Source organism: Erythrolamprus reginae, chromosome Z, assembly GCF_031021105.1.
Source record: "Erythrolamprus reginae isolate rEryReg1 chromosome Z, rEryReg1.hap1, whole genome shotgun sequence".
NCBI classification, from domain to species: domain Eukaryota; kingdom Metazoa; phylum Chordata; class Lepidosauria; order Squamata; family Dipsadidae; genus Erythrolamprus; species Erythrolamprus reginae.
The window spans coordinates 40,169,296-40,188,793 of NC_091963.1; the positions used below are offsets into that span (position 1 = coordinate 40,169,296).

Below are 19,498 nucleotides of genomic sequence, written 5' to 3' on the forward strand. Positions count from 1 at the left end.
GTATAATAGCAACCTCTCTAGCCACGAGGGGGTGGGTTTGTAGTTCCTGGTGTTTTCTATGGGAAATGTCTCCCTTCCTTCTTTCCTTCCTTCCTTCCCTCCCTTCCTCCTTCCTTTCTCTCTTTCCCTTTTCTTTCTTTCTCTCCACTTCTCTCTCTCTTTTCCCTCTCTATGCCCCCTTTTGCTCTCATTTGTTTCTCTCTCCCCCCCTTTTTGCTCTCATTTCTCCCACTTTCATTTTTGTTTTGTCTCTCTTTCCTCCTCCTCTCCCTTTTCCTTCTCTCCCCCCTCTCTCTCATTTGTTTCCCTCTTCTCCCTCTGTTATTCACTCTTTCAATCTTTCCCTCATTTCTCTCTCTTTCTCTCTTTTATTTCTGTTTTTCTCTTCCTTCACCCTCTCTTTTTCCTTCTCTCCCCTTCTCTCTCTCATTTGTTTCCCTCTTCTCCCTCTCTCATTTTCTCTCTCAATCTTTCCCTCATTTTTCTCTTACTTTCTTCCTTTCATTTCTGTTTTTCTCTTCCCTCTCCCTTTTTTCTTCCTTCTCTCCCCTTCTCTTTCATTTGTTTCCCTCTTCTCCCTCTCTCATTCTCTCTCTCTCTCTCAATCTTTCCCTCATTTTTCTCTTACTCTCTCCCTTTCATTTCTGTTTTTCTCTTCCCTCTCCCTCTCTTTTTCTTTCTCTCCCCTTCTCTTTCTCATTTGTTTGTTCTTCCTCTCACTCGTTCTTTCCCTCCATCAGTTTCTAATTTTTCTCTTTCTGCTTTTCTCTCACATTCCCTCCCTCTCTCACTCCCCCTCCTCTTTCCCTCCATCCCTGTCTCTCCGGGGATGAGCCAGCAGCCTACCCCACTTCTTCTTAGCATGTCCTCCAGTTTTACGCAGAACCTGCAGCACTTCCGGGTTTTACAGCCAGCCAAACAAGACCATTTCTTCTGTGCTCTCCACTGCGATCTCTCTCTGGCCGGGCTCTGCTCTGGCGGGAGATTGGAGCGGGGCTGATGGAGCTGAGCCCCCTCCCCATGGACGTGATGTTTTTAAAAAGCAGGACTTTTTAAAAAACCCAGCGGGACGCAGGTCAAATAGCAAAAAGCAGGGCTGTCCCGCAAAATTCAGGACATCTGGTCACCTTATCAAAGGCAGTCCAAGAAGGAGCATTTTTATAATGTTCTGAACATAAGGTAATGACAAAAGTGACTTACCAAAAATTCTGTCCCAAATAATTAAAGTACCAGCATAGTTTTTATCAATACAGTATCGATTTCTGCCTAAAGAGGAAAAAAATAATTTTTTCCCATTGGATTTGAACAATATATTAAGCTGAAACCAGACACTGACACAATTGAGAAAAGATAGTCATTATTATTACTTAAATGCTGAATAATTTTAATTAAGCACTATTAACCTAGTAATCTCAAGGCCATCACTTATAATTATTTCATAATATCTTTGTCTCTGTCTGTGTATGTGTAAGTAAAATACTTGATAGATATATGAACAGACAGACAGAGATATAGCCATATAGAATATCAATAGGTAACCAGTGTCTAATTTAGATATAAGAACCCATGGTATTGGTAAGATTTTACAACACTACTTTAAAATTCATCACCCAAAAGGCATTGCAAAAGAGAATTCTAAATAATATCTAACAAAATAAATATTATAGATTCGAAATATCCAGTATTGCTTACCATGATGAACTCTATGATGACTAGGAGTATTAAGAATAAACTCCAATGGACCAAGATTTTCAATGACCTTTTGAGGGGGAAAAACCATGCAGTATAATTACAATGGATTGGAGCTCAATAAAATAATAGCAGATGCTACAACAGAAGAAAACAAAGGGTGGTGAAACTGTTTAATAAATATTTACTTAATTCAGAAAATTCATCATTTTTCATGAGATGGACATTTCTATAGTGTGTAATAACATAGCAACAATAATAATTCAGAATAATATCTTACTTCCTGTAAGATATGGTATTGATTATAGGTAATTATAGGCAATTAATTCCTATAGTATTATAATTTTATCATAATCTTTTGGAAAGGAGTCCCAGGGAATATTCATTGAATTCTATTTTTAAAACATTATAATGTAAACTTCAAGTTATACCATGTACAGTGATCCCCCGAGTTTCGCGATCTCGATCTTTGCGAAACGCTATATCGCGATTTTTCCACCCGATGACGTCACTCCCTTCCTTTCTCATCTTTCTTTCTCTCTCTCTTTCTCTATCTTGCTTCTTCCTCTCTCACACTCTCTTCCTCCCTCTCTCATCTCTTTCTTTCCTTCTCTCTCTTTCTCTATCTCTCCCCCTCTTGCTCTCGAGCGGCGGGTGGCACCCAGGGAAGGTTCCTTCGGCCGCCCACCAGCTGATCTGCTCGGCAGCGCAGTAGCAGCGAGGAGCCGAAGATGGGGTTTCCCCTTTGCGTGGGCAACGGGGAAACCCCATCTTCGGCTCCTCGCTGCTACTGCGCTGCCGAGCAGATCAGCTGGTGGGCGGCCGAAGGAACCTTCCCTGGGTCTTCAACTCCCAGAGCGGCGGACAAGCGGAAAAGCGGCGGACAAGCGGGCAGGCAGGCGGCTCCTCAGCTGCTGGGTCTTCCCAGGTGCGGAAGTAAAAACACCATCTGCGCATGCGCGGCCATGGAAAAAGGGGCGCGCATGCGCAGATGGTGTTTTTACTTCCGCACCGCTACATCACGAGAAATCGATTATCGCGAGGGATCTTGGAACGGAACCCTCGCGATAATCGGGGGATCACTGTATAACTATCTTCAAATTATACCATGTATAACTATCAGATCATCTATTTAATGTTTTAGCAGATATCTGAACCTGCTTCACCTTACTTTTTCAATACTTCTGTAAATGTAAAATTTACAAACTCACATACCAATATGAAAAATAGTTTAAAAATTGAGAACACGTTCAAGAAAAATAATAATCTTGTACATTCAGTTATTCATGGTAATATTTATTAATCTCAAAATATTATTTCAATGCAATAAATTAAGGTGTGTTTCTCTTGGTCTTTTTCCAAATATAAAATCAATATAATTTCAAATTATACTTTTCTGACAAGTAAGAAAACTATTACCTAAAAGTATTTTAGTTATGATCACATATTTATCTGAATCATAATTTTATTTCTATAGAACAGATCCTATATCAATTAGATGCTTAGTTCTATTTTTAATATTGAAAAATCAAAGACAACAGAAATGTTTGCTTTTGAATATTGTCCCAAAATAACTTCAAGCTCTCCAAATTATCTTAGATTGGAACAAAAATCCTCACATTTCAAATTAATTCTATTTTCTTCTTAAAGCATTATTGTTTTAAGTAGATGAAGCCTGTACATGCTTGCTTGGAAGAAGGCCTCATTCAAATCATAGGTACTTGCTTTTGAATAAAAATTTAACTGGAATCTACTTATTTTAAACATAGAGAAGGATTCTCTATGAATTGTGGTTCATAAAATGAAAAATAAGCAGTTTATCTAAAGTACCACACTAACTTTGTTTTACCAAGTTTGAGCTTGTTTTAAGATAAATATTGAAATGCTTTAGTAAAAATATTCCATATTTAGACTTTCAACAGGAGTATTATAGACCAATTCATACTTTTTGGCTTTGCTTAGAAGTGGCTTAGGGCTGTACTTTTGATCAAAGTCGACACTTCTGATTTTTAAAAATTCCTGTGAACAGCATTGCTTACAATATGGATCCTTTGAAGAATTTGATTTTAACCTCTGGCCCACATCTCTAGCACAGCAGTGGGCTGCAGTTCAAATCACAGAACAAAACACTGATGTTATTCACTCACGAGAGAAAGAGAGAGAGAGAAAGTTGCAATAAGGGCAGGAGATCAAGTTATGTATAATGTTGACTATCTTATGCTTAAGTTATTCTCATCACCCAAGTGGACCAAAATATTGTTCAATAAAAAGTGCTATAAAAACATTCACAAAGATGTCATGAAATGGGAAGGATGACTATATTGTTTAAAGCAGTTTATCTTCACTGCAAGTTAGCAGCATGTATTCAGTCAGCCCTTAATGAAACGAATAAAGGTAGTTCTGGAATCACACTTTCCCCCCCCCCCCATTTAGATTTCTATACCACTTCACAATGCTTTACAGCCCTCTCATTTATACACAGCTACTGAAATTGCCAAGGTGGGTAGTGTTGACTATCTTTTAGGATGATACTGTTGTGATTCAGCCTGAGGCTGCTCAGGGACCAGCTGTGTCTCTGCTGGCTCCATGCCCGGAGGAGGATGACAGCGCAGAGGAGGGGGATGAACAATCGGACGGGGGAGAGGAAAATCAAGAATGGGATGAAGGAGAACAGCACGAGAGCCCCGGGGGGGGGGGTTTCTCCCCAGCCAGTAGCTTGGAGTCATTAGGTGATGACGCACAACCTGTCATTGACATGAGACAGCGACGTTCAGAGCAGCGAAAGGAGCAGTTAAAGAGATATTATCACCATTGAAGTAGAAACAGCTGGGTTTGGGTGTGGTCCTCATCAGCAGGGTTTAAAAGGCAGGCAAGCCCTTGAAGCCATGTGGAGTGTTATCAGCTTGGCGTGGCGTTATCCTGTCTTGTTTCTCGGCGTCTCTGTTCCTGGCTTGTGGCCCAGCAGCTTTGGAAGATCCGTGGGAGGTGTAGGTCTGCTATCTGCAGCCTTGGCTTGGCAGCAAGAATTCTGTATTGCTGCATGGAATTTTGGCCTTCATGAATATATCTGAAGATACAGCATTTTCCTGTTTGTAAGGACATTTTCTGTTACCTGTGTTTTTCTTGAATTTTATAAAACTGCCTTTGCCTTTTACCAGTGTGTCTGGCTTCTCTTTTTGGATTGGTATTGGCTTCTGGAGTGACCCAGACAGAACAGATACTAGTATCTCATAGCTTTTTGATAAATAACGATAAAAAAGGCAAACACAATCCTGGGATGCATCAAGAGGAGCATAGAATCTCGCTCACATGAAGTAATTATTCCTCTTTACATTACTTTGGTACGGCCACACTTGGAATACTGTGTTCAGTTCTGGGGGGCCCAATTTAAAAAGGACATTGATAAACTAGAGCAAGTTCAAAGGAGAGTTACAAGGATGGTCAGTGGTCTTGAACCCTATGAGGAACAGTTAAAGGATCTAGGGATGGTTAGTCTGCAAAGGAGAAGACTGAGAGGAGACTTGATAACTGTCTATAAATATCTGAAGGGCTGTCACAGAGCAGAGGGATCAGCACTGTTCTCATTAGCACATGGAAGGACTAGAAATAATGGAATGAAACAGCAAGGGAGTAGATTTAGATTAGATATCAGAAAAAAGCTTTCTAACAGTAAGAGTGATAAACCAGTGGAACAATTTGCCACAGGAGATGGGCTCATCTTCACTGGAGGTCTTCAAACAGAGACTAGATAGTCATCTTTTTGGATGGTTTAATGAATCTTGCATTGAGCGGGAGATTGGACCTGATGAGCCTGGAGGTCCCTTCCAACTCTATGATTCAATGATTCATGAATATTAAATAATTTGTTCTGCATCTCCTCCAACAGTAATTAGCCTAAGATTGGTACGATTACTTGCTTAGTTTCCCTGGATTATGCCAGAAGGACAGTAAAGAAATTCAACACAATCATTTGACCCTGGAATTTTAAAACAATTAAAATTTATTATTCTAGTATAAATACGAACTAATATTAGTACTTTACAAATACTACTTCTTCTACTGCTGTATTTAATAACCATTCAGTTTTTATATTTTTCAGACACATCTAAGGTTTTGTGTAACTTTGGGATGTAGCCTTCAGAAACTTCCATAATTTTGGTTTGAGATTATCCCAAGCAAAAAAATTAGGACTTAAGCAGTATCATAATAATTGTATTTAATTTGAATAACATTTAAATTTAGCGATTGTCGTCATTACATTGTTTCAGAATACAGCTTTAAATTTGTCTTGACATATTTATCAAGTATAGTTTGACATTTGTCTAAAAAAAAGAAAGCATCTGGCCTGTTAAAAACTTTATATCCTTGTTGCCTCATTAGTTTATAATGTCTATAATGTGCTTCAATCAGTGCTGTTATACATTGTTTACTGATAGATTCTCAGACTGAATCACATAAGTTTCAGTGAAGTTCTCTTTTCTGGAGGGAAAATACTGACTGCTGATAGGCTAAGCTGTCTGGCAGCTCCCTATAAAAGGGCTGGCTGTCAGACAGCCTTTGCTGGGTTATAAATAGTTCCCAAATAAAGAGCTGTTGCTTTGAAGCCACTATCTGCCTCTTCCATTCACCCTATCTAACATTGAACTATTCCTTTCCCCCAGGCCAGCGGTCCCCAAACTACGGTCCGCGGGCCGGATGCGGCCCAACGAGGTCTTTTAACCGGCCCGTGGCAAGCTCACGAGATTTTACTGGTCGATAAAATAAGCTCCCGAATCTCCTGTCAACTCACCGCGGTCGGCTGCTCAGCGAAGAGAAGGTGGAGAGGCAAGGGGGCAGGGAGGAAAGCGGGACTGCAATTGGCCCCTTCCTTTGTCGCCTTTAGGGAGAGAAACTGTTGCTGCCCTATGGCAGAGCAGCAACAGTTCCTCTCCCTAAAGGCGAGAAAGAAATTGGCCAATTGCAGGCCCGCTTTCCTCCCCGCCCCCTTGCCTCTCCACCTCCTCCTCCCCTCCTCCTCCGCAGTGAGTGGACGCGAAATTCATGAAAAGGCGATTGGCAATTGAAAAACTGTCCACTGAAAGTCACAGCTAAGTGCACCATGGCTAAGTTTGTGTGTGAGGGGGGAGGCGGCGGCTTGAAAACCCCTGACCTCCATCGCCTCCCCCCCACGGCACAAGGTGAGCACACCTCGCCGCTGACACAGGCGGCGGGGACTGCCCTGTCCCCCTGTCCCCCCTGCGCAAAACTACGCAGCCCCAGATCGCTCGCTTCTCCAGCCAGCAAAGCCGACTGCCCGGCTTTGCTGGCTGATGCAGGAAAGGAAAGCATCACATTTAAAAAGCACGCCACTTTCTGGGACTGCGGCGCTGTGGTGGCCTTCAAGCGCGGCCCTTCGCGGCGCCCCACCACCCGTTCCTGCAGGAAGAGATCGGGCACTTTACCGGGAGGTGGAGGCGGCTGGGTGCCTGGGAGGGCGAAGGAGTGGACGCGCCTCTCAGCTGCAGAGCGGAACGGGGGTGGAGATCAGCGGTGGAGTCCGGCGCTGGGGCCATGCGGGACCGCTCATCCAGGCACGCGTGGACCGGCAAGCCTGGATGAGCGGTCCCGCATGGCCCCAGGCCCCCAACACCAGACTCCGCCGCTGATCTCCACCCCCGTTCCACTCTGCAGCTGAGAGGCGCGTCCACAGAGAGAAAGAAAGAGGGACAGAGAGAAAGAAAGAGAGGGACAGAGAGAAAGAAAGAGAGGGACAGAGAGAAAGAAAGAGACAGAGAGAAAGAAAGAGGGACAGAGAGTAAGATAGAGAGGGACAGAGAGAAAGAAAGAGGGACAGAGAGAAAGATAGAGAGGGACAGAGAGAAAGAAAGAGGGACAGAGAGAAAGAAAGAGGGACAGAGAAAAAGAAAGAGAGGGACAGAGAAAAAGAAAGAGAGGGACAGAGAGAAAGAAAGAGGGACAGAGAAAGGGAGAGAGAGAAAGAGAAAGAAAGGTAGAAAGAGGGAGAGAGAAAGAGAGTGAGTGAGAGAAAGAGAAGAGAGAGAGAAAGAGAGAGAGAGGGGGAGAGAAAGAGGGAAAGATAGAGAGGGAGAGAGAAAGAAAGAGGAGAGATAGAAAGGGAGAGAGAGAGAAAGGAGGAGACAGAGAGAGGGAGAGAGAAAGAGGGAGAGATATAAAGAGAGTGAGTGAGAGAAAGAGAGAAGAGAGAGAAAGAAAGAGAGAGAGAGGACAGAGAGAAAGAGAGAGAACTAGAAAGACAGATGGCCAGAGAGAAAGGGAGAGAGAGAGAAAGAGGAAGAATAAATATTAAATATTGTATTTGTTCCCATTTTGTTTTTTACTTTAAATAATGTATGTGCACTGTGCATAGGGATTTGTTCACACGTTTTTTTAATAGTCCGGCCCTCCAACAGTCTGAGGGACAGTGAACTGGCCCCCTGTGTAAAAAGTTTGTGGACCCCTGCCCCAGGCCTATACCATTTATGCATGGTATGCTTGTGTGTATGTTTGGTTTTTAAATAAGGGTTTTTTATTTATTTTAAACATTAGATTTGTTAAATGCTATTCTTTATTGTTGTTAGCTGCCCTGAGTCTATGGAGAGGGGCGGCATACAAATCTAATAAATAGATGGATGGATGGATGGATGGATGGATGGATGGATGGATAGATAGATAGATAGATAGATAGATAGATAGATAGATAGATAAATAAAAGGCGAGAAGGCTGGGATTGGAAGGCAGATAGGACAGAAAAGAGCTGACAACCTCACAATCCACCCCAGGGCAGTAAGTCTTCTACAAACGGCCTTTCCAAAATGGTGATTCATTTGACATGATTACGCATGCCCCGCCAAGTCACTACAACCCAACACAGGAACACTGGGACACCTACATTACTCACTTTGAATGCTTAATGGAGGCAAATCGGACTATTGGACCACCACAAATGAGCACTCCTCTTGAGCTACTGCAGCACAGACATGTTCAAGATGGCCCAGGCACTCGCTGAACCAATATCAGTCCAGTCATTTGGCCTGCCCTACAGATAATGCTCAAGATCCATTATGCACCCAAACCCTCCAAATTATGCAGCGGCATACCTTTAATTTGTGAAACCAGAAGGAGGGGGGTGTCTATTAATGAATACATTGCCATACTATGCAAGGCTGCTACCCATTTTGAGTTCCACGATTTAGATGAGCTATTGTTCAACCAAGTGACCTGCAGAATTTTGAACATTAACTGCCAATGGAGATTACTTTCAAAGACCACATTCACTCTCCAGATTGTGCTAGACAAGGCTAGGGCAGCTGAAGTGTCCACTAGGCCGAATGAGGCACTACAGCAACCGAGCAGACCAAAAAGCAGATGAAAGACAGTCTGTGTACTTCATGTGAGACTGAGGAGGTTTACTGCTTTCCATTCAAAAAGCGTGAAGCGGCACCCAATGAGAGACTTCCATCATATGCCAGCTGAGGAGGGCACCATCACTGCACCGATTGCCGATACTGTGAGGCCATCCATCAATGATGCTATGGTCGCAATCATCTAGCAAGAGTCTGCTGCACCAAACTGCCTTCACCACTGTCAACACAATGAGCACTGAGCACGTCTACACCAAGCAGCCTCAATATGATGGTTGGCAGCCACTAAGGAAAACCAACTGGGCCAGTGTGACCAAGTCCTGCCAAACAACTCGCCAACAAGCAACTACTCCACATCGAAAGAATATGCAAATCACCATCCTGCTCGAGGAATCATTATGCAATATGGAGATTGACACCAGGTCATCTTCCACCATCATATGCTTGGCCACACTGCAACAAGCAATCCTGGGGATCCAGAAAAACAACTGTGATGCAAAGAGCTGAGGCTGACTGAGCACCAAGGTAACCACATTCAGTCAACCGCTGTGGCACCTTCTTGGTGCAATTCAAGAATTTCAATAGTTCCCTCACTCTGACAGTGATCAGTGGCTTCCTTCCAAGCCTGCTTGGAAATGCAATGCCTGGAATCAACATCATCAACAACAAAGCCACAGAAGACCTTCTGAGGGAGTTTGAAGGCATCTTTAGTGGCAGTCTAGATATATATAAGGGGAAATTCATTCAATTTGGACCCAAACATAGTGCCAATTTGGCTTAAACCCCGGAGGCCTACAGTCACCCTCCAACAAAAAATAGATAAGGAATTGGACAAGTTAATTGGCCACGGGATCCTAGGCCCAATTGACCATTTATGCTGCAAAATCTCTATAGCAGTGATGGCGAACCTTTTTTTCCCTCTGGTGCTGGAAGAGCATGGGTCAGCGCTATTGCATATGTGTGACTGCCCACACCCATAATTAAATGCCTGGGGGAGGTGAAAACAGTTCCACATCCCCCCTTTTTCCCAACGTCTGGTGTTTCACTTTCCCCAGGCTCCAAAGGCTACCCCGGAGCTGGGGGAGGGTATAAATGCTCACCCCTAGCCCCCAGGAGGCTCTCTAGAAGTCAAAAATTAGCTGGCTGGCACACAGATGCATATTGGAGCTGAGCTAGGGCAACAGCTCATGCTAGCAGATATGGCTCCACTTGCCACCTGTGACACTCATGGCATAGGTTCGCCATCACTGTGATGTGCCGGTGCCTGGAGGCTGTTGGGGCCTGGATGGGTGTCAACAAACTCAATCCAGACAAGACGGAGTGGCTGTGGGTCTTGCCTCCCAAGGACAATTCTATCTGTCCATCCATTACCCTGGGGGGGGAATTATTGACCCCCTCAGAGAGGGTCCGCAACTTGGGCGTCCTCCTCGATCCACAGTTCACATTAGAGAAACATCTTTCAGCTGTGGCGAGGGGGCATTTGCCCAGGTTCGCCTGGTGCCCCAGTTGCGGCCCTATTTGGACCGGGAGTCATTGCTCACAGTCACTCGTGCCCTCATCACCTCGAGGTTCGACTACTGTAATGCTCTCTACATGGGGCTACCTTTGAAAAGTGTTCGGAAACTTCAGATCATGCAGAATGCAGCTGCGAGAGCAATTATGGGCTTCTCTAAGTATGCCCATATTACTCCAACACTCCGCAGTCTGCATTGGTTGCCGATCAGTTTCCAGTCACAATTCAAAGTGTTGGTTATGACCTATAAAGCCCTTCATGGCACCGGACCAGAATACCTTCGGGACCACCTTATGCCGCATTAATCCCAGCAACCGGTTCGGTCCCACAGCGTTGGCCTTCTTCGGGTCCCGTTGACTAAACAATGTTGTGTGGCAGGACCCAGGGGAAGAGCCTTCTCTGTGGCGACTCCGACCCTCTGGAACCAGCTCCCCCCTGAGATTAGGATTGCCCCCACCCTCCTTGCTTTTTGCAAACTCCATAAAGCCCACCTCTGCCGTCAGGCATGGGGGAACTGAAACATCTCCCCCTTGCCCATGTTGTTTTGGTGTTTGATTGATTGTGTGCTTGTTTTTTATATATTCTGGGGTTGTTTTTATGAATTTTTTAGCTTAAAATTGTAATTGGATTGGTGGGTATTGGATTTGTCACTATGTACTGTTTTGCCATTGTTGTGAGCCGCCCCGAGTCTGTTGAGAGGGGCGGCATATAAATCCAATAAATCTAATCTAATCTAATCACTGCTCTGTAGTAATCCCAGTCAAACCAGATGGATCAATTTGCTTCTGTGTTGACTATAAGTGCATGTTTAATAAGGCACTTCAACAGACACCTATCCAGTTCCTGTGGTCCAGCATCTGCTGCACTCCCTGGACCCAGGAAAGATTTTTGCAAAGCTTGATCTTGTGCAGGCCTATCAGCAGCTGCCTGTTGATGGTGCCACTGTAGAGGCCCAGACTATTGTGATGCACAGGGGTATGTTTAAACTTACATGGCTCCAGTTTGGAGTTAGCCTAGCCCATGGACTGTTCCAAAGTCTTATGGAACATCTATTAGAAGGAATTTCAGGGATCATAACATATTTCAATGATATTTTAATTTCAGCCAAAGGAAAAAAAAACACCAATTATTTTAAAGACTGAGGACAGTGCTGACCCGAATTTGTGATAAGGGTCTGCAGTTTAAAAAGAGTAAATGCCAATTTGGAGTGGACAGAGTAGAGTTCCTAGAGTACATGATTGACAGCTGTGAGATGTACCCCACAAATTCAAAAATTATAGAAGTGAGGATGCCCCTACCCCTTGGAACCAGACTGAAATACAAGCCTTCCTCAGGCTCCTTAACTGCTATTTGTGACTATACAGACAGAAGGCTATAAGATTCTGTCCTAGAATAGAGCACAATTACAGTCAGCTGGATAGAGACGTATTGGCTGTAGGTGGAGTCAAGCACTTTCACGACTACGAATGGCAATTTGACTTGATCACTGACCACAAGCTGCTTTTGGGACTCATCGTAGGTGACCACCCCATATCTGCCTTGCTATCACTCAGGATGACTAGATGGGCCATATTTCTGAGTTACAGGCCAATCCATTGGCTCCGACAGACTTTTGGGGCATGCCAGTGCCCTCAGCCATTGTCCGTTGCCAGAGTTACTGGAAGACCCCACACCAAAGACACCTGTGCTTCTAATTGACTGCTTGGAGTCTGGCCAATAACCTCACTTGAGGTTGCATGATACTTTACCAAGGACAAAATAATCACCCAAGTTTTGCACTGGGTGATTGAAGATGTAGAAGAAAGGGGTCAGTTGGGGCCCATTTTAAAATGTGTATGACCAAACAAAATGAACTGCCACTATTGTGGGGTTACCTTCTCTGGGGGGGGGACCAAATGGTTATTCCACAGAAACTGCATATTGCAGGATTGGAAGCGTTGCATGTAGGACATCTGAGCATTGTCCAGATGAAAGCCTTGACTAGAAGCTATGTCTAACATGAACCTGGACATTTCTGAATGGATGGCCATGTCAGGAATCCAGACCAGGTCTCCCAAAAGGTGACCGCACACAAATGGGAAGGTGCCCTTGTCCAGGGTGCACATTGACTTCATTTGTCGTATTCACAGGCAAACTTTCCTGCATACTTAAAGTGGTTAGATATAGCCCTCATGACCACCGTTAGGGCAGAGGCAGTCATCAAGGTGCTATGTACAATCTGCCCAATGTCCTGGTTTCAGACAACAGGCCCCAATTCACAGCCTTAGAATTTGAAACCTATTTAGCAGAACAGGTGATCAGAAGCATTGATTGTTCCCATTTCATCCCTCTAGCAATGGTTAAGTAGACAGAATGGTGAGATCAGCCAAAGAAGCCCTTTCATGCATGGGCCCAGATGACTGGCAAATCTGAATCGATAAATTTCTATTAGTGTAGCATATCACTCCTAGCCCCATGAATGGCTTTCTGAACTTATAATGGGTTGCCGACTATGAACCCACCTAGATCGGCTACACCCTAACTATTCTGTCAAGGCCCCGGTAGACTCCCATAATCAGCTCTGACACTTTAGCATAGGGGATCAAGTATACACTCACAAGTATGCTGGGGGTCCTCTCTCAGTTCTTGCCATGGTCACAGAGATTACTAGCCCTCGCTCTTACTGAGTGGAGCTTAAGGTCAGTAGAATAGAGTTTAAGGACACCTCCAGAGCTTCTGCTGCAGGTGGCATATTGGCCGACTCAGCCAGGACACTCTTAGGCTACCAGAACTAACTTCTGAGCCAACGGCTAGCCAACAGGAACAGCTACTCACTTTTATCAGAGAAAACTCAAGCCAACCAAGTCTGGAAGTCTTACTTAGTGATGCTCAGGCCAGGGGGTGAGCTCCAAGTGAACTGGTTCTTGAAGCTCCATCCATACCTCGGGCCAAAATCCAGGAACTTATATTGGTCAAGGCCAGGAGCAACAGAAGCTCATCAGACCTGACTACTCACACAGCTCTGACTGAGTTGTGCAGGTCTGAAAGACAAACTAAACGTCCTGCCTATCTGCATGACTATGTCACACATTGGGTTAGCCCATCAAAGAGGGGAGGGGTGTTACATTCTCAGATGAAGCACATGGCTTCAGTCAGGTCCTTCATTCTGGAAGGAAAATATTGACTGCTGATTGGCCAGATTATCTGGCAGCTCCCTATAAAAGGCATAGCCTTTGCTGGGTTGTAAATAGTTGCCAAATAAAAAGCTGTTGTTTTGAAGCCACTTCTGTCTGCCTCTTCCATTCACCCTATCTATGTGTTATGCATATGTGTATGCCTATACATATACATGCATTTACTTCATATAAATAGCAAAGTGATATACCATAGTGAAAAATAAATTGGTTCCTTTGTAAATTTTAGGGTTTGGATTTATTTTGCAGAAAATACATATAAAACTGTCATTTCTACAAAATAAAACCAAGCCCTAAAATTGCCATATATGTCAATTTGTGACCTTAGAAACTGGCTGAATCCTGGGAAACTTTTTTTCCTGATAATATTGCAAGGTATTGAATGCATTTTTTTGTTAAATAATGGATCCATATGATGAAATTCAAGGGAAATTTTGCACTTTGTGAAACAAAGCCTTATACCATTACTGCACAGAAATATTTAATTTACCGTAATCTGTTTTACTCTTCATTTAATCTGTTAGTACCACAAGGCATTGAATGAAATTTTTGTTCAAATAATGGGGCGGGGAATTATGTGTGGGAAATTTTGTGAAATACAGCATTTTCTAATCAATGCAGATCTAGGAACAATGCATGACCCTTTTAAATGTCCTGTCTATTTATTCCTGCTGAATTCAAGGTAATATGAAAAACCATGGGCTAGAAAACAATTCCATATTGCATATTCCATAGTATCATCAATGCAATATAACTGGATTGTATTAATAGTGCAATATTAATCCAAATATAACTCTGGTTCTCATTGATAAAGACCATGATGTTGGGAAAAACTGAAGGCAAAAGGAGGACGGGATGGCATGACATGACATGGTTAGATAGCGTCATTGATGCAATGGACATCAATGACTCCAGGAGACAATACAGCATGGGGAGGGAAGAATGGTGTGTTATGGTTCAAGAGAATCACAAAGAGTTTGGCACCACTTGGCAACTGAACAACAAAAACTGTACACCACAGGGCCCTATAGTGCCATAGTAAACTCTCAGGGATGCCGTAATATATTTTACCATTTAAACAGAATTGTTAGTAAGTCTGCTTCAGTGCTCTGGACATTATTGCATAGAATTTTTGGACCATGAAAGTTTAGGAACCTCTGCATATAACAAAATATCCAGGTTGATCTCAATTGCACCTGCAAATATTTAGCACCTGATTTTTTTAAAAAAAAAATCTTCTACTGTATACGTAGCTGTAATTATTTTCCTGCATTTAAAAATAAAACAAAAATACATAAATAAACAGAACTATTTCCTATAAACAAACTGTCAGTCAAGCTTAGGAGGCAAGGCATTTTATTTATACTGATCAAACTTTTAGATAATGTATTTTTCTTCACATACTATTAAACTTTCCTTAATCAAATTCAGCCTGACTTGCACACGCTCACACCCTTAGAATATGAATCCATATTTGAGACCATCTGGTAAGGAAACATAAAAATAAAAGCATGGTTTGCTTTTCTACTAAAGTTGTTGTGTTAATTCAAAATAAGCCAGCCATATATTTTTACAGATGGACTTGGTGGCCATACTTGCCATGTGAATTCTCTACAGGGGACCTGGGAACAGCAAAAACCGTAGGATATGCGCTTGTCTGCCTGCTTGCACACTTTGAAATTTTCGGCAAACCCTGATTTATTCATCGCCAAATGTTTTCCTATCTGATTAGGCAGTTTTCTACTTCAGTAAGCATGTAATATGGACGTAGCCAAATTTCCACACTGAGGAGTGAAACAATAATATTTTTGGTTTGCAAGTAAAAACAAGCTAAAAGAACCAGCCTGTTGGGATCATAAATGGATTCATGGGGGTTTGAATTCTAATATAACTATATTCTGGGTATGAAGAAGTGAAGATTTAGGGTTCAAAACTGTTTAGAGAAGAAACACAAGGTCATATTTGTAATAAATTATCTTGAGGGCAGAGTGCTGGCATCTGGTTTTTTATTGTTGTTTTATTTCCAAACCCACATTTCTAAACCTATGACTGAACTTGGCCTATAATGCATCTATTTTACCTATAATACTTGATAAGAGATTCTGCTTCGTGTTGGAACTCAACTCAGATGGTCCTTCTAGTATAACTGAATCATGTAATGTAATTATGTCACATCCGACAGAAGCCTTGTAGATACATTGGTTAATATCTACATTTACTGTAATACAAACTAATTTTAAATTTTAGATTATTACATAAATATACAAATTAACTAGTCAAAGTCCAGCTCATAAAATCCAATGTAACTTCAATAGGTTTATACACTCAAAGATTTAAAATAAATAATAATATATTATGTCAGCATAGGCATAATAATATGACGGGTCTGAATTCAATCTGATAACTTCCAGCTGTGCCAGATGTTGACTATCACAATCCCCAGAGATTGTAAACATTGAATATTTAAACTAAAGACACTCATCAAGACTGTTGATTAATCTAATTAATCTAATTTAAAGTCTTAATCAAGAAATACACATTAATAAGATGTGGGTATATATAGAGAAAATAAGTGATAAGAGGTGGAGTTCTTGTCTCATAATCAAGGGCTGTGAGCATAGTTCCCTCTAAGCTGAGCAGTGAGCAATCGCTCACTTAAAAATCATCATCAACTCAGAGTTTTCCAAACCTGCCCAGAAGCCGAGAGGGAAAGAGTGAGAGGGAAGGAGAGAGAGAAGGAGAGAGGAAGAGAGAGAAACAGATAAAAAAATAGAGGAAGGAAAAGAGAAAGAAAAAGAATGGGAGTAAGGAAGAGAGAAAGAAAATCAAAATCTAGTTTGAAACTAGCTCAACTATTTAAGTGGCATTTTGATATTGATAGAGTTGCCCTATTATGATCTCACTGTTATAGACACACAGTACAGTATTTTATTTTGAAATTCTCTGAGGCAAAACAGGGTGGGTTTTTTATTTGTTTGTTTGTTTGTTTATTTATTTATTTATTTATTATTTCTGTGCCGCCCAGTCCCGAAGGGACTGCCGCTCAGACACTATACTTTTCCGCGCCCCCCCCCCCCAAAAAAAATAGAGGGAACACTGGCTGTGAGTTTGATTGTAAGTAGCAGCAGATATTTCTCTCTCTGGGGCACAATGAATAAATATTGGCTGCAAACTCTGCACTGGCGACAAGAAGGCATCCGGCCAGTGTACACTCAGCTCCATTCAGTTCCCCACTTCACCCCAGAGCAAGGGATTACAAGTCATTAAAAGACAAAAAAATATATAGAGAAAACAATAAAGTATCATGATATTCAAATAACACAAAGTGAATATACATGTAGTTTAATCTAAACACATTATATAAAAATGTAAGTCTTAATAAAAACCTATTTTATTATTTTGTACGGGATTATATATGTGGTTGAAAATTATGACTTTATAACACAAAATATCCGGGAGGGTCACAAACTAGAGACAGATGTCTACAGTGTGTTGGAAGAAAGGTAATACTTCAGCAAACATTACTAAAGCAAAATATTGTAGAACTAGGTACAAAATAACACATGCTTATATGGTGGTAATTAACACTTTACTAAATTTTCAATGTCTGGATAAATTTGTTCTAAAACATGATCTGTTTTCCATAAACGTCCTAAAGCTAGTTAAAGAGAATCCAATTAAATAGGCGAGTATAAAACATTATACCTGTCAATTGACCTATTCAGGATGGTAATCAAAAGCTACTTACTTACTTATTTACCTACCTACCTACCTACCTACCTACCTATCTATCTATCTATCTATCTATCTATCTATCTATCTATCTATCTATCTATCTATCTATCTATTTGGATTTGTATGCCGCCCCTCTCCAAGGACTCGAGGCGGCTCACAGCATATATAAAAAACAGAACAATAATATAAATCCAATTAATGCTACATTTAAAAACAATAAAAAAAACTTATCGGCCAATCATTCCACAATCATACTTAAGCATTCAATGGTCAGGGGGGAAGATCTAAAAGTCGCAAGCCTGGTGACAAAGATTTTAAGCTCTTTCGGAAGGCAAGGAGGGTGGGGGAAGTGCAAATCTCTGGGGGAAGCTGATTCCAGAGCATTGGGTCTCCCACAGAGAAGGCTTTTCCCCTAGGTCTCACCAGTTGACATTGTTTGGTTGACGGGACCCTAAGGAGGCCAACTCTGTGGGACCTCACCGGTCGCTGGGATTTGTGCGACAGAAGGCGGTCTCGGAGATCATCTGGTCCTATGCCATGTAGGGCTTTATATTTGTGTATGGCAAGAGACTTTTGAGCATTATCTGTTCATCTATAAAGGGGAAATTAGTGTCAGATGTTCCAATAAATAACTATGTGCAAAATTACTGGTCTATATACATACAATATAATTTGATTCTTAAACTGTGTTATGTATTTTCTTAGGAAAAAGGTGGAAGTTGAATATCTGAAATCATGAGTCTACTAGGAGGGCTAATGTAATGAATGACTCTTAAAGATAGTCTGAAAATTGCCTGATTCCATATACAGCAACACAAGGGATAGCTCTTAACTCTTACATTATCCCTATGTTGAAGCAATTATTCTCATCCCCAGTTGTCTTTTTATCTCTATTCAAAATGCATTTAAGAATTAAAATAAAATAAAATTTATTAAATTGAATATATTATACCATTAATATAATCTTTCCTGAATGCTAAGGTCATCAAACCTTAGTGGTTTTTTGTGGTCCTACCATTGACATATATGAGATCATTGATAAATTTAGCATTCTATATGGCAGGTCTTCTATTATGCAAAATAATCACCATCAGAACTGAAATAAATCCATCTTTTCCCCACTAGATTTTAGAAACGAACTCAAAAGTAATTTCAGGTTTTAAATGTCATTATTTTAGCCTCAGTGGTTTTGATGGTGGTGGCAGCAGTGTATTTAACAGATGTTAGGCAGGTTTTGATCTGCCTCTGTTAAGAGCTAATAAGGAAACTACTACTATCTATAATATATGTTCTAAATAAAAAATAAACAAACACATAACAATTTTAAAATAGCACATGTAATCATTCATGTCCAACTAATATAGAAAAATATAAAACACAATGCCCTAAATTCAAAAAAATTCACATCCATATTTTAGTGTATTAAAATACTTGAAATCTTTTTTAAAAAAATGACAGTATTTAATATACAAATGCACACAAAATTGCATTATTCATGAAGAAACCCAGGAATCAATGAAAAAATTGATTTGTTTATAAACGCATTATAAATACAGCCCTATTTTTCTTAAAATATTTAAGAAATACTTTTTTTAGTTGCAGTTTTAAGCACTTTATACAGTGAAGATGCATAGTATTTGTTTATGCTTGTTACAGTTTAAAATATTTTTGTTAGAGCAACATAAATTAAACAAACAAACAAAAATATTTTATGACAACTGGGATCAAGTGCATGTAGACTTTTTATAATTGGGTCATTCTTTGTCAAATGGACCAGGGAAAATTGAAGCCTGATTTGAAAAGAAACCCTCACAAAAACAACATATATGATAGAAAAAAATGTGCTCTTTCTAATGAAATAAAAATGAAGATGATTGAAGGTGAGAAAACAGAGAGCAATAGAAAAAATGTGCTCTTTCTAATGAAGACTGAGGGTGATAAAACAGCTGTTTTCTCACCTTCAATCATCTTCATTTTTATTTCATTAAAAAGAACACTTTTTCTCTATCATATAAGTTGCTTTTGTG

At 41.1% G+C, this 19,498-nt stretch overlaps 1 protein-coding gene across 1 annotated transcript in view; it reads right to left on the reverse strand.

Moving 5' to 3' along the window:
- AGMO (alkylglycerol monooxygenase) overlaps positions 1–19,498 on the reverse strand; it is a 190,746-nt gene that overhangs the window by 107,019 nt on the left and 64,229 nt on the right. Inside the window, exons 6-7 of the mRNA XM_070726513.1 lie at positions 1,693–1,759; positions 1,201–1,266 (exon numbers count right to left, since the gene is read on the reverse strand). Of these exons, the coding sequence (XP_070582614.1) occupies positions 1,201–1,266; positions 1,693–1,759 (133 nt within the window). The remainder of the gene's footprint in view (positions 1–1,200; positions 1,267–1,692; positions 1,760–19,498) is intronic.